The sequence below is a fragment of the Hemitrygon akajei genome, chromosome 19 (genome assembly GCF_048418815.1).
Source record: "Hemitrygon akajei chromosome 19, sHemAka1.3, whole genome shotgun sequence".
Classification (NCBI taxonomy): Eukaryota; Metazoa; Chordata; class Chondrichthyes; order Myliobatiformes; family Dasyatidae; genus Hemitrygon; species Hemitrygon akajei.
In genome coordinates, this window is record NC_133142.1 from 24,307,640 (window position 1) to 24,323,780 (window position 16,141).

The window sequence follows — 16,141 nt, forward strand, 5'->3', positions numbered from 1 at the left end:
CCTTTTCCCCATCTCTGCTCACCTTTTGTTATTTCTGCTGATTCAGTCTCACTACTGAATTGACTGTTTGTGCTGAAAGCGTAGTGGGAGATAGTGCATGTGTGGTTGTAATGACACCAACAGCCTGGGATAGGTGACACCCACGTGCTCAATCCTTAGCAGGTGCGTTTGTAATGAAACTGCACCCCAACACAAGTTTGGCATAAACTCCCCCCGAACCACATTCCTTTTAATTTTGTCCCAAATGATATTATGGAGTTACAAAGATTTTCCTTCTTGACGCGGGTAGTGCATCAACAAGCCTTTCCAACTGCTGCACATTTTGTATCCCGTAGAGTTCGCTAAGGTGGGCTGCTGCAATTCTGTCCTTTCTCAGTTAATCCGAGAAACAAACGTCAAAAGATAAAAAGAATAGGGTCATCTGCAGTTAAGAAACACTCTCCCAGCAGAAGAAACATCCGAACTTATTTCAAAAATAAGAGGAAACAACCCTTGGGAACTCAACTTAAAAAAAACCTAGCGTGTTCAATCTATAATTTACTTTGACTCCGGTTTCTCATTAATGTTTAAGAAATGAACATTCTTATTTTCACATGCCTTTGAAGCGAACGACCACTCGTGGTTTGTAAGTGTAGTCTGTAGTCTCTATACAACCAGACAGACAGACGTACTTTATTGATCCCGAGGGAAATTGGTTTTTTTTACAGTCGCACCAACCAAGGATAGTGTAGAAATATAGCAATATAAAACCATAAATAATTAAGTAATAATGTAAATTATGCCAAGTCCAGGAGCAGCCTATTGGCTCAGGGTGTCTGACACTCCGTGGGGAGGAGCTGTAAAGTTTGATGGCCACAGGCAGGAATGACTTCCTATGACGCTCAGTGTTACATCTCGGTGGAATGAGTCTCTGGCTGAATGTACTCCTGTGCCTAACCAGTACATTATGGAGTGGATGGGAGACATTGTCCAAGATGGCATGCAACTTGGACAGCATCCTCTTTTCAGACACCACCGTCAGAGAGTCCAGTTCCAACCCCACAACATCACTGGCCTTACGAATGAGTTTGTTGATTCTGTTGGTGTCTGCTACCCCAGCACACAACAGCAAACATGATAGCACTGGCCACCACAGCCTCGCAGAACATCCTCAGCACCGTCCAGCAGATGTTAAAGGAGCTCATAGATTACTCATAGATGTTATGAGTTACTCATAGCCCATAAATGTTAAACCAGCTCATAGATTACAATCCAGAGCACTAAAATGGAAGATATTTATTTTGGGTCTGAATGGGTTTGGCTCACGATGAACTAATGTCTTAAATCAGACGAGATTCGATAGTAACTCAGACATACGGTATCAGCACACTGCTATTACACGTCTAATAAAAATGTACATCTCTGACCAAAACAAGGGCTCTCTGGAGATGGGTGGCAGATTTCTTTTTCTTATCTCCCAGGATTTTAACAACATCATAGTCTAGACATTACTGCAGAGATGAACTCCACATGGATCACCTCATTTTATAAACACCAACGTCTCAAGCTTTTGCATCAATACACAAATCAGGCTTTGTATTACTATCCAGCAAGTTCAGTAGTCTGAACAAAATGGAAACAATTTTGAACATCTAGCTAATTGAAAATAAACACAAAGAAATATCCTGATTTATTTTGCATGATCTAAAAAAAAGACCAATGAATTTTGAAATGTAGGAACCTGCATGGGATATTCAGTCTATTCAGCAGCTTCCGTCATTCAATGTAATTATGGCTGATCTTCTATTTTGATACCACATTCCTACCCTCCACCCACATTTCCTGGGGCATTTTGTATCAAGAAATCTACCCTTTTCAAATACATCTTCCAAAAGATCTTTACTCAAGGTGCTCAGCCTTCACTACTTTCTATCAGAATCAGGTTTACCGTCTCTGGCGTATATTGCGAAATGTGTTGTTTCTGTGGCAGCCGTACAAAGTAGTGAGGTAGTGTTCATGGGTTCAATGTCCATTCAGAAACCGGACACAGAAGGGAAGAAGCCGTTCCAGAGTCGTTGAGTGCATCTCTTCAGGCTCCTGTATCTCCTTTCTGATGGTGGCAATGATAACAGGGCATGTCCTGGGGTGGTGGGGGTCCTTCACGAAGGATGCTGCCTTTTCGAGGCAGCGCTCGTTGAAGATGTCCTGGGTACTTCGGAGGCTATTGCCCATGTTGGAGCTGTTTTTGGTGAATCTCTGCCATTACAATGCCAGCCATGTGGATGGAAGGTTGTTGTGACGTAGAGGTGTGGAGAAAAGGGAAACTAGCAAAGGGTGAATATTTATCCTAATGTAATCTGTCCACAATCAGTTCCCAGCTCCAGATTCCAGGGTCAGGGATCTGATCATGCAGGCCTCGTCATCATCTCTTGTTCTGGGAATGAAGGCCCACGTGGCATCTCTACAGGCCGAATTCATCTGAGAAGTTGGTGTAACACACACAAAATGCTGGTGGAACGCAGCAGGCCAGGCAGCATCTATAGGAAGAAGCACTGACGACGTTTTGGGCCGAGACCCTTCGTCAGGACTAACTGAAAGCTGCCTGGCCTGCTGCGTTCCACCAGCACTTTGCGTGTGTTGCTTGAATTTCCCGCACCTGCAGATTTCCTCGTGTTTGAGAAGTTGGTGTATTGGCCAGACACACGTTCAGACACTTCTATGTGTTAGACACCACTTTCACACAAAGCTCGGAAGCACATCTGCAGGCTTCAGTATCAACACACCAAGAATGATTTCCTTGTGAAGTTTTATTACAGACTGCATACAAGCACTGTCTACATGAAACTTGCAGGCAGTAATGCCCTGGCTGTACACTAATTGTGGCCATTGTAGATGCCAGCTAAGGTGTGTGGGTTGACTTGAAGTTTACTCTCTTTGGCATTTGCCATTTCTCCTGAAGAAGTATTCTGAAATCACCCATTGAAGCATGAGATTTAGAGGCTTAGTGAAAATTAGACCCAGCATTGGAATGAACTATTGCTTTTGGAGAATCCTTCTACCAAGGAACTGAAATTTTGGAGCTTGAAGTGGTACACAAGTTAATTTAACTTTCTCAAAATTACTGTCCCTTTGCAGTGGGTAAAGCACGGCTGTAGAATTGGCAATAGTCCTTTCCTGTACATGATCTCCTGTATCTGATTGCATGGTATCCCTTATAACATTGCTAAGGGAAAGCAAATTTCATGTAAAAATTAATAATGGCCATTTGTTGTCCAAGAGAATGGACAAGCAGCAGACAGTGACATCACTCCCAATTGGCTCTGAACACTGCACCCTATGACATTCAGGAGGAGCAAGGTGGAGACAGCAGCTGAGGATAAAGTAGGAACCTGACAGTACCAGTCTCCTCCCAATGTCCGACCCTGGGACCAAGGTCCACACTGTGTAGTCTCTCACTGGCATTGGCTGTTACAGGTAGGATGGACTCCAAGATCCTTTGAATTACCAACCGTTGCTCTGCTCATTCTCCCAGGATTTATTTTTCCTGGATTCAGACATACATCTCAGGATGTTGGAGAAGTCAGATGCTGGACAGTAGAGTGGTTTTGAGGGTGTTGGGACAGGGACAGTGTTCAATTGCCTTTCTTTAATGTAGGCAAATGCTTGTCCTCAGAGAATTTGAGGACAATGCTCTCATTGTCCTCAAGTGAGAGGACAATGAACAAAATGAACAAAAAATTTAGCTTTTATTATTCTTTCTGACTGGCCTTGAGTGTTAAAATTTAATAGTTGATGGTCATAAATGGATAACCATTGGGGCCTATATGAGATTTGTTTTTTTTTCCCCTCACCCAACTAATACAATTCCATACAATGACAAGGAAGAGATTGTTCAGCCCATTGAAATGGTGCTGCTCCCAAGATCTCCTTTAATACAGAGTGGCTTGCAGTGACCCTGACCATAAATATTGGGATACATTATCAACTATCCTCTTGCTGTGATGTCTCCATTACTAATACCCGCTTTGGTTTGTAAAAAAAACCAGAATGGAAATGAATCAGTTTATACATCTTGAGGGCTTTGGAAATTACAGGAAAAGGAGAGGACGATTTGACCATTTGAACCTGTTCCAACTGATCAGGGATTTAACTGATTTTCTTCCTAGTTCCACCTACCCGCCTTAGCTCCAGGTTCTTTTGTATCCTCATCCAGCAATAAAAAAGTGAGGACAGATTTAAACATCTCAAGTATGGAACTTCTATTGTGCAGTCAGAAATTCTGCACAGATCTATTGGCATTTTGGTTTAAATATAGGGATATTTTGGACTCTCAGTTGGAGGTAGATGCCCCAAGCAATTTGGACACGCTTTGCTGGCCGCTGTCTAGCCTCTCTTGGCCATCGGTGGAGTTGGATTGCGTGGAGAATCCCTTGTAGGGAAGTTCGCTGAGTCTGGAGGTTAGGTTGCTAACATTTCGTCACCAGTCGAGGTAACATCGTCAGTATGCAGTTCCCTAGTGTTCATGTTGGTGAATCCCTGCTCAGATCATCTTCCAGTCTGGACTTGATAGGGATACACAAGCCCATTGATCTCCATCCATATTGGAGGAAAAGAATTAAAATGATCATCTATTACTGTTTATAGTTTAATTTTTTTGTGTTTCACTTATGTTAAAATTTAATCACAAATACATTAAGTGTTCCTAAATTTCACAGGGACTTGGGTGGGGACTTGGGCCAGCTGTTAAAGCCTCCAGATGCTTTGTAGGGTGAGCCCTGCTGGCCCACCAATTCATTCATTCATTGTATCATTTGAAGCCCTCTCACTGCTCAAGACCTTATTCTATGATTTCACCAGCATCAGGAGGAAAATAATTGGCTTCTCAGATTCAGTTAATGGTGAAAATGCGCTAGCTGGTTCTATAGTTGGTGAGATGTGCCAGTAAAAATCGGGTTCATTAGTGCCGTTACCATCTGGGAAAGGGTGTAAATATTTCCACAATTTCTTGTGAAAAGAAACATTTCCTAAGTTCTGTAGAGTAGCAGACCTACTGTACATGAAAGTTTTCACTGGGAATATTTTAAGAATGTTAGCTGATTTGGAAGATCAGTCTCCAACAGATCAAAAATGTCTAAAAGGAAATTGAATTTAGACAAGGAAGACAGCATCAGTGATTTAGGACACTCCGCTGATTCACACACTTAAAAAGTAGCAGGTATAAAAAGATACTAATGTTATACAAAGCCATAGTTCAACCACATCAGTATATGAGGCACTGGAACTGCAGCTAACGTCATGTCTCTTATTCTAAATTCCCAGACTGAATTTAGCTTTTCTTCTTCATAATGTCCGGGCTGAGAATCCCAATTCATATGAATGTGTCTTCTGGCCCAGTGCTAGGTGTGGCTGGTTGCAGAGGTCTGTTCAGGCTCCACATGACTCCGCTGACGGATTGAATGAGAGTTGTACCAGAATCTGTAGCTCAACTAATCTTGGACTTGCAGCAAGACTGTATAAATCCACAAAGTACTCACTTGCATGTGGCCAAATGCCAGCTCAATTCAGCCTAATATATCTTTTCTAGACTGCAGTTCCAATATCTCACTTTAGCATTTTTAATCTTTGGTATTATTTGCATTGTACAGAATGGAAGTACATATCACAATGCAGGAATAAGAGAGCAAATCAAAGAAAAAATAAAAATTCGACCAATAAATTCTTTGTCCCATATATGCATAAGATAACGTTGGACTGACCATTTAAATATGTGTAAATTTAAAAGAGAGTCAAGTTACAAGATAATGTGAAGCTTAGTTTCCTCACCGCTTCTGGTTCATAAGCAGCTCTCTGTGCAGCTCTTGGTGGCTTCTGGAGGCTTTGACTGGATTCAAGAGCTTCTTGGGCCTGATGAGGTCAGGGTTGTTATCAAAGTAATCAGGCTCTGCCATAAGACATCTGATCTCGGAGGGATCACTGTGCCTTTCAGAGTACATGGAGGCTAGAGAGGAGAAGGTTATTGTCATATTGTCAGTTCAAGCTTCCAAACGTCATGCTTAAAATTAATATTTACCAGACATGGTTTGCTGTGCAAACAAATGATAATTCCAGTCCTCCTTTCCAGCACAATAGTTTGCAGGAGAATTAAGCCACGTTTACTTACAGTCAGAAGGCACTAGTGAATTGATGCCAATTGGAAACATAAGATGCAAAGGCTCTGTGCTTCTACAGGAGTGGTAGTTGAGGCCAATGCATCCTCCCATGTGGAGAGACAGATTGTGTTCTGTCATTTATCTCAAGGCAAAGATGAGGTCAGGTGGCTAGTTTTTCTAGCCACCAGACTAACTCGTAGCCTTTTGAGGAATTATCCTCTACACCAGGAATTCCCAGCCTGGGATCCATGGACTCCCTGGTTAATGGTAGCGATCTATGGCATTAAAAAGGTTGGGAGCCCCTGCTCTACAAATTCTCAGAAAGGTACCTTGGTAAATTGGTATATTTATGCTAATAATCAGAAAGACCAAAGGGCTATATGAAATCTGGATACAGATGCAAAAATTTTCTTTTTTAAGTATGTATATAGTTCTGCATTGGTGGAACATCTGGACTTGTATGACCTTTAGTGTTTTTTTTGTTGCCTAGAAACGTCTGTACATTCCAAATGAATTCCTTTGCACTTTGTTCCATTGTGTGTACACTTGTATCAAATACTTTAATGCCCAGTAGACAACTAGGGAGTGATACAACAGCCGATGTTAGGAAACATCTAATGAAAACTCTATCAATTCTGACATCTCACATTTTTGCTCAATTGTGCAGGGATTTTCTTTAATTACAAATCAACATCATATAGACTTCATTTTTTTTTTTGTAATGTGAGGATTTGTGACCGAGCTGTTGTAGTCAGATCCACAGATTTTTTTTAACCCCGAAGATTTCTTTGAGTCCTGACTGCCATTCACTTTGGCCCTACTCTTCCAGGACAGTCTGCCTCAGGGACAGGAATTAAAAGCTGTCATATACAGTATTGTATATAGCATGAATCTACTTTCACTCTTTAATAGCTTGATTACACTGTTGGGCCAAGTGGGTGATTAAAAAACTCAGGACTATATTTTTCACTGAGATATCAAAATACATTTCTTGTACATAATTTTTGTAAACTGTTGAATAATTTTGCAAGTTCCAACCTTGACAATCACTCCATTGGATTGAGAGTGAGCTTGTCCCTTCAGTAAACCATGCACTAAATCCAGGTTTATGATGGATTTATATTGTGATTGTGTAATACTAAAAGCACTTGATTTGGGTGTCAGGAGTGAAAAAGAGAATGGGAACTTCTTTTTTGATTAATCTGCAGTTAGAGTCATACAACACAGAGACAGGCCATTTGCTCAACTCATCCATGCCACAAAATTCCTTTCTGAGCTAGTCCCGCTTGTCTGCATTTGGCCCTCATCCTTCCAAACCTTTCCAATCTCACTCAAAGCCAAATGTCTTTTATGTGCAGTAATTGTACTCACCTCAACCACTTCCTCTGGCAGCTCGTTGCATACACCCACCAACTCTGTGTGTGAAAAACTTGCCCAACCAGACCCTTTAAATCAGGGTTTTCCAACCTTTTTTAAGCCATTGACCCCTACCATTAACCAAGGAGTTCATGGACTCCAGTTTGGGAACCCCTGCTTTAAATCTTTCTCCTCTCATATTAAACCTATGCCTTCTAGTTTTAAGTTCCCCCTACCCTGGGAAAAATACTGTGACAATCACCTATGTCAGGATGCTGATCATCGAAAAAAAAAAGTTGAATTTCCCCATGGGGATGAATAAAGTATCTATCTATCTATCTATAGCTCAGCAATCAACATCATCATTCCCACAATCCTGATTGCGCAGTTATAGAACCTGGGCCTCTGTACCTCCCTCTGCAATTGGATCCTCAATTTCCTAACTGGAAGACCACAATCTGTGTGGATTAGTGATAATATCTCCTCCTCTCTGATGATCAACACTGGTGCACCTCAAGGGTGTGCTTAGCCCACTGCTCTACTCTCTCTATACCCATGACTGTGTGGCTAGGCATAGCTCAAATACCATCTATCAATTTGCTGATGGTATAGCCATTGTTGGTAGAATCTCAGGTGGTGATGAGAGGGCGTAAGGGACTGAGATATACCAACTAGTGGAGTGATGTCAAAGCAACAACCTGGCATTCAACGTTAGTAAGGCGAAAGAGCTGATTGTGGACTTCAGGAAGGGCAAGATGAAGGAACACATACCAATCCTCATGGAGGGATCAGAAGTGGAAAGAGTAAGCAGTTTCAAGTTCCTGGGTGTCAAGATCTCTGAAGATCTAACCTGGCCCCAACATATCGATGCAGTTATACAGAAGGCAAAACAGCAGCTGTACTTTATTAGGAGTTTGAAGAGATTTGGTATGTCACCAAATACACTCAAAAACTTCTATAGACGAGTGGAAAGCACTCTGACAGGCTGCATCACGGTCTGGTATTGGGGGGTGGCTACTGCACAGGACCAAAAGAAGCTGAAGAGGGTTTTAAATTTAGTCATCTCAATCCTGGGTACAGTACTAGCCTACAAAGTACCCAGGACATCTTCAAGGATGGTGTCTCAGAAAGCCAGAGCCCATTATTAAGGAGCTCCAGCACCCAGGGCATGCCCTTTTCTCACTGTTACCATCAGGTAAGAAGTACAGAAGCCTAAAGGCACACACTCAGTGATTTAGGACTAGCCTCTTCCCCTCTGCCATCCAATTCCTAAATGGACATTGAACCCTTGGACACTACCTCACTGTTTTAAAAAAATAAATAGTATTTCTGGTTTTTTTTGCATGATTTTTAACATATTCAATATAAATGTACTGTATAAAGTATACTGAATAAGATTTACTTATTTGTTATTATTTTTTTCTCTTCTATATTATGTATTGCATTGAACTGCTGCTGCTAAATTAACAAATTTCACATCACATGCCGGTGATAATAAACCTGATTCTGACAATTTATTTTATCTATGCCCTTCATTATTGTTAAAACCTCTATAAAGGACACTCCTCAGCTTCCTCTGCTCCACGGAAGAGTTTCCAACTATCCCATATTTCCTTCCAGTCCTACCAACATTCATCTTGTAAATCTTTTCAGTATCCTTTTCCAGTTCAATTACATCTTTGCTATACAGTGGCAACGTACACAATTCCAAGTACATTCTCACCAACACCTGTAACATGACATCTCAACTCTTGTATTCATTGTCCTGTCCGACGAAGGCAAGTTTGCTGTATATCTTCTTTATCACCTTGACTACCTGTCAGAACTCATGTATTTCTCTCCCACCCCACAATGTCCACAAATACACTTAGACTGGCCCTGGGTTTGGACCTTTATGTATGTCAACACTGCTGGTACCTACTCTTTTGTAATAGTGCCCTCTTTCAGGAAATCAAAGTTCCCTTTCTTCAAATTCCCTAGCTCCATGGCAAATACAGACAAGATATATTCATTTAATACCTCACCCATCTTCTGTGATTCCACACATTGACAGCAATGTGGTAGGGAAATTCAAGGCAGTATCTGGAGTATCTTACATGGCTGGCACAACACTGGGCCAAAGGGCCTGTAATGTGCTGTAGATATCTATGTTCTAAATTTATCATTCATTTGTTATATGCCATGTTGTATGACATGGGTGATCATGTTCTTTCCAGTACCATGATTGTTCTTGGCAAATTTTTCTACAAAAAGTGATCAAAAATGATCATTGAAAATTGGCCATTAAGAGGACCAATACTCCCTAGTTTTTCCAATATCAAATTCTTAAGATAAAGAGGAAAAACATTCTATATTATCTGCCAATGATATCTCCTGTTCCCTTTTTGCCCTCCGGATTTCCTTCTTAAGTGAACTGTTACATCTCCTAAACTACTCAAGGGATTTGCCTGCTCCCAACTGCCTATACTTGAAGTGCCCCCCTTTCTCCTGACAACATCAATATCCTTCGTCAACCAGGGATTAGTTTGGTCATCCATCTGTAGCTATAGTAAATCAATGAATCAGTGAATTACATTGAATACATTTGCCTGGTATCTATTAGATGGAATAAACCTCCTTGAGATTGAATACTTACATGTTAAACTCATTGAGAGACGCATCTTTAATTAAATTACACCTTGCCTGCTGAAACCTTCCTTGGAGGTTTGAAAATCCGGCTCTTGAATTATCATTTTAAAATAAGTTCTTCCAGTGGACATAATAAACAGAAACTATGCCATCAATACTTAATCGGCCATTAAACATTTAAACTTGCATTACCTCAACACGGTCCGGAGCTTGCAATGTATGTCACTTAGAATTTCATAACATATCATTGCTGATCGGTGTCCTAAATGTGTGCCCTAAAAACTCACTTTGTGCTTTAACTCTTTCGTGATTTGAATATGATCATCAATGAATGACATGATGTGATGAGCCAGGCCAAGTAGACAAAAAGGTAATTTGCTATTGTAAACAAGGGAAACTATACAACCGTAGAAGAGAAAATTTAAAACCAAATGTTAATCTACTGCACAATTGTGATTCCAGGCTTGTACAAATGAACAACATTCTGACAAAGAGGACCCACAATTTCACTGGAGTACAGTGGAAGATCGTGATTGTCATTCTGTCTTCAAAGAACACTGCAGAAATCAGTTCACAAAGGAAGTACTTTAAGTTTAAAGAGAAAAATTACATTTCTTTACAGGGTAGGGGGCAGTAGAAATGATAAAAATCCAATTTTAACTCATACATTTCTAACTCTCTTTAAAAAACTCATAAAAGTCACACACTTGTATGTGCAGATAGAAAAAAATGGTTTGTTCCACTGTACAGAGCACCTCCTTTAATTAGCTTTCAATTTATCTGATTTTATTAAATATTTACTTCAAAATAGGTTTTAATTCTTCAGTTAGAATATAAGGAGTTCTTCTTGAAGCTTGCATGGATGTTAGCAAGAGTTTATTTAAGGTACTCAAAGACTGCATTATTAAAGAGGCAGCAACAACAAATGTGACATAAAAACAGAAAATGTGTAGAAACACAGCATGTCAGAGAAAGTCTATGAAAAGAGAAAGAGTTAAACTACTTCAATCACTACTGGGAATGAGAGGGAACAAGTTAGCTTTAAATCACAGAGATGTGGGAGTGATGGGCAGGACAAAGGAAATGTCTATAATTGCCCCGATTTGCCATAGTGATAAACTGTACAGGTTAAGTCAGTAGGGTCATGGGGACAGTGAAAATGAGGCAATATCACAACTGGACGATCTGTAGCAAAGAGTCCAGCTCTGATATGAACAGGGAAAATGTGCTAACTGGAGAATCTGGAGTTACAGGATCTGGAAAGCTCTCTTCTCCCAGGGAAACCAGGTTGTGACTATCAAATGTAGTACACTAGGTTGGAAAAGTAAGTGAATTGCCTCCCCAAAGAGCCATTGACTGGAAGACCTCTACTTCTTGTCTCCTTGGAACTATGGTCTTGTCCTTTCACGTAAATTTCCTTGGTCCTTTCTCCCCTTCCCCCTCCTTCTCTGAAAATTAAAACTTACCCACTTCCTTTCCCTATTCTGACCTGAAATGTTAACTTTGATTCTCATTCCACAAAGGTTGTTGAGATTTTCCGGCATTATCACTGAGGCGTGTTCAATTATTTATTTTGTATGTTATGGAGTGGGCAAGTCACGCAAGCTCCTGGCAGGAAATGGAAGCAGGTTTGTTTTGCGCTTGAATCTGGTCAGTGTGTTACCATGGTAATGTTAGCTCATGCACCCTTGATAAAGGCACTTTTGAGCAAGGATGAGAAGTGGGGGCAACCCACTGAGGTTGGGTGGGAGTACCCCCAGAGGTCATGGGTTAAGGGTGAAAGGTGAAACGTTTGAGAGGAACATGAAGGAAAACTTATTCACTGTGAGCTGCCAGTGTAAGCAGTACATGTGAGCTTGATTTCAATACTTAAGCAAAGTTTAGCGAGCTACATGGACGGTAGGGGTATGGAGGTCACTGGTCCTGGTGTAGGTCGATGGGAGCAGGCAGTTTAAATGGCTTGGCATGGACTAGATGGGCCAAAGGGCCCATTTCGGTGCTGTACTTTTCTGTGACTCTAGTGGATGAGAACCAAATCCTATTGTATGAAAGAAACAGTTTCTCACCAGCACAGTGTGAATGAAGGGGAGTGGGGGGTGCATGGAAATGTCCAGGTAAGGGTTGATCTGAAAATTCTTGGTGAGACCAAAAGTACTCCCATTGATCCACCACACAAAGCGACCCGAAAATTGAAGTTAGAGGGGCTCAGCAGCTTCCAAATGTCTGTAAACTCCGTCTGGTGTGCAGTCACGGCACTCCAACGCTTTGCCGCAGACCGGATTTAAATCAGAGTTTGATTTGTATATGTCAGTTAGCACTCCACCAGCTTTGCAGCGAGTCAGTAACAACAAGGATTTTTAACGGCACACGGGATTAGTTTTACTGGTAACTCCCAGTCCTCTCTTACAATTAGCCTTTGGAGTCTGGGTGATAAACACGCGAGTTCTAACTTTTAAAAATTAAATGCATGCTGCTTGCAGTCAAAGGTTATTCACTTTATGGTCGGGGGTAACCAGCACTACCAATGTAAAACCTAATTAATACTTTATTACCTGGGCAGTTTCTGTAGATTTTTTTTTAATAATTCAGAGATTTTGATTTGCTAATATCTGCAGATGTCTTTGATTGGCAATTCACCCACAATCCAAATGCTGCAGCTGAACAGAAGGTTTGTGTGGGTTTCAAGGCAGGTTATATTAAACAATAGATAGTGAAAACAGCATGAAGCCAGTAACTTGCACAGTTCTTAATGAACTGAAATTGCAACAGCTACCATTCACAACACAAAACAATATTTTGCTCAATGCACTTCTTTTGTAATTTGAGTTTCTGGTTTTAGACTAATTGTTAATTCTGGCAAGCAGACATCTAGATGAAAATCTGCATTTACAGCCTAGCATTGCTTTCGATCTAACAATGAACAGTAGAGTCAATAAATGTGGTAATTAATCAAATTTGGGAACCCAATCCAATGGAGAAAAAACAAGCAGTTTTTATATTGTTACTGTATTCATTCGCCTCAAAAACTAAAGTGTTAGATTTTTCATCTCTTGTAGTTTCAGTGCTTTGACATGATCTTCAGTATGGCTGCAGAAATCTGTGGTACTTTGTACCTCTTGAAAATCAACAGTTCAAAGTCCAAGTCAATTCTCTATTTCATAACCACTACAACTAAGTTTACTCTGTTAATTGCCTTCCCTGCCCACCTCATGCTCGATGCTCTGCCTTAATATTCTCAATGAATGTGCTTCTCACTGTACAAGGATTGCTGTTCTTTGGATTAATGTATGTAGTCCTGCCATACGATGCAATAGTGAATCATGTCATGATATTTTAATAAATATTCACTCAAAACAAAATATGACCAGAGGCAAGACAGGATCTAGTGCTTTCCGGGCCTATATGATGAATAAACTCATCCTGGGCTTCCAGCCAGGTTCTGGTATTGATTTTAACCAACGTTTCCATGACAAACTCTGCCATCTTCATCAGGGATGATGCCTTGGCATGTCTAGTCCAGTGGTACATATAGCCCCATCATCCAACCCTCCTAATTGCTTCGTGATCATCCGATCAGTTTTCTGCTGACCCACCTTGTTTACATCTGTTATACGGCAACAATGAATATAGAATTGAGACAGGTTTTTATAAATAAATAAAACATTTATTAAACACTGTTCAAAAAAACCCCAAAAGTAAACGAATGACTAACTTAACTGGAAGTTAACGGCCATACGGCAACTCGAACAGTTCTTAAAAGTGGTAAATGCAAAAGTCCAAATGATCTACACAGTTAATTAGGATAGACTTTCCTGAAGTAATGATTTCCTCGACGACGTGACGTTACTGCTGATCCCAACCCAAGTATGCCTTGCCCGAAGGATTATGACGAAGGAAATTAAAACGGGCTTAGAGGCACTGACCTTTCCTTGGCGAATCGCTGCATCTAGCTCTTTCTGCTCTTATAGCAGCGACTATCTTGGATGCAGGTTACTATCTCTTCTGAATGAGGATTCAATAAGGTTGATCCTGTATTACTGCTGATGACACCAACTTAACTTGATCTTTTGGGTCTCCGTACTTCCATAAATCTTCACTCTCCGACTGGACTAAACTGGCAGCGTTTGGCTTATTTACCCCTTGATCATGACCCCACTAAGGAGACCAGGCCACTGTCTCCTATACCATCACCAACCTTATCAGCTCTGGGGATCTCCCATCCACTGCCACCAACCTCATAGTTCCCACACCCTGCACTTCCCGTTTCTACCTCCTACCCAAGATCCACAAACCTGCCTGTCCAGGTAGACCTATTGTCTCAGCTTACTCCTGCCCCACTGAACTCATTTCTGCATACCTTGACACTGCCTTATCCCCCTTGTTCAATCTCTTTCCACCTATGTTCGTGACACTTCTCATGCTTTGAATTTTTTCAATGATTTTAAGTTCCCTGGCCCCCACCGTCTTATTTTCACCATGGACATCCTGTCCCTATATACCTCCATCCCCCACCAAGATGGTCTCGAAGCTCTTCGCTTTTTTTTGGATTCCAGACCTAACCAATTCCCCTCTACCACCACTCTCCTCCGTCTAGCAGAATTAGTTCTTACTCTTACTCTTACTCTCAATAATTTCTCCTTTGGTTCCTCCCACTTCCTCCAAACCAAGGGTGTAGCTATGGGCACCCGCATGGGTCCCAGTTATGCCTGCCTTTTTGTTGGCTTTGTGGAACAGTCCATGTTCCAAGTCTATACCGTATCCATCCCCCTCTTTTCCTTCACTACATCGACGACTACATTGGCGCTGCCTCTTGCACGCATGTTGAGCTCATCGACTTCATTAACTTTGCCTCCAACTTTCACCCTGCCCTCAAATTTACCTGGTCCATTTCCGACACCTCCCTCCCCTTTCTTGATCTTTCTGTCTCCATCTCTAGACACGGCCTATCTACTGATATCTACTATAAGCCTACAGACTCTCACAGCTACCTGGACTATTCCTCTTCCCACCCTGTCTCTTGCAAAAAGGCTATCCCCTTCTCACAATTCCTCTGTCTCCGCCGCATCTGCTCTCAGGATGAGGCTTTTCATTCCAGGACAAAGGAGATGTCTTCCTTTTTTAAACAAAGGGCTTCTGTATCACTTTCGCCAATCACCTTTCCAGCTCTTAGCTTCATCCCACCCCCTCCGGTCTTCTCCTATCATTTCGCATTTCCCCCTCCCCCCACTACTTTCAAATCTCTTACTATCTTTCCTTTCGGTTAGTCCTGACGAAGGGTCTCGGCCCGAAAAGTCGACAGCGCTTCTCACTATAGATGCTGCCCGGCCTGCTGTGTTCCACCAGCATTTTGTGTGTGTTGTTGTTTGAATTTCCAGCATCCGCAGATTTCCTCGTGTTAGCGTTTGGCGAGACTGCCGGCAATAACCTTTGAGACTTAAGGCAGAAAGTAAAACTCCACTTTAAAACAAAACTGCGTCATGAGATGAATACGCAGCATAATGGAGCCATTGACGAATTAAGCCACCAACTGACCTGTGTCACAGCAAGGCTTTCCCCTTTTATACCTGTTGAAACAGGCCATCACATGACCTCTCACTGGCGGGAAAATTACATCACTCCACCATCACAAGACCATTGCATCATGCTCAACAGAGACTCAATTACAACATGATCATGTGACAGTCACAAGATACCCACGGGGTATGTAACACATCAAATTCCTGTTCTTACTTAGAGTGAGACCTTCGTCTTTGTTAAAATTCTTTTCCTCTAGTTTTATTTCAATGGCCTCCTTCACCAGGTGTCCCAGAAGCCATTGGCATGGCACAATAGTTTTGTGCCGTTAAACTCAATCCTTTGTCCATTGCCACTGCAATGTTCTGCTACTGCGATTTCTCTGGGTAACCTAACGGATACACCTCCTGTGCTTCCTGATGCGGGTTTCCACTGTGCGTCCCACCTGGCCAATATACGTTGCCCCGTATTCACAGGGAATCCTGTAAATGTCAGCCGTCCTGAGTCCCAGGTCA

The 16,141-nt window shown here is 41.6% G+C and overlaps 1 protein-coding gene across 3 annotated transcripts in view; it reads right to left on the reverse strand.

Moving 5' to 3' along the window:
* The window catches only part of LOC140741837 (protein FAM107B-like), a 159,800-nt gene that overhangs the window by 23,743 nt on the left and 119,916 nt on the right, over nucleotides 1-16,141 (reverse strand). For all 3 annotated transcript variants that reach the window (XM_073072286.1, XM_073072284.1, XM_073072285.1), the window contains one exon: nucleotides 5,803-5,977. In XM_073072286.1, coding sequence (XP_072928387.1) covers nucleotides 5,803-5,972 — 170 coding nt within the window. In that variant the 5' untranslated portion in view covers nucleotides 5,973-5,977. The remainder of the gene's footprint in view (nucleotides 1-5,802; nucleotides 5,978-16,141) is intronic.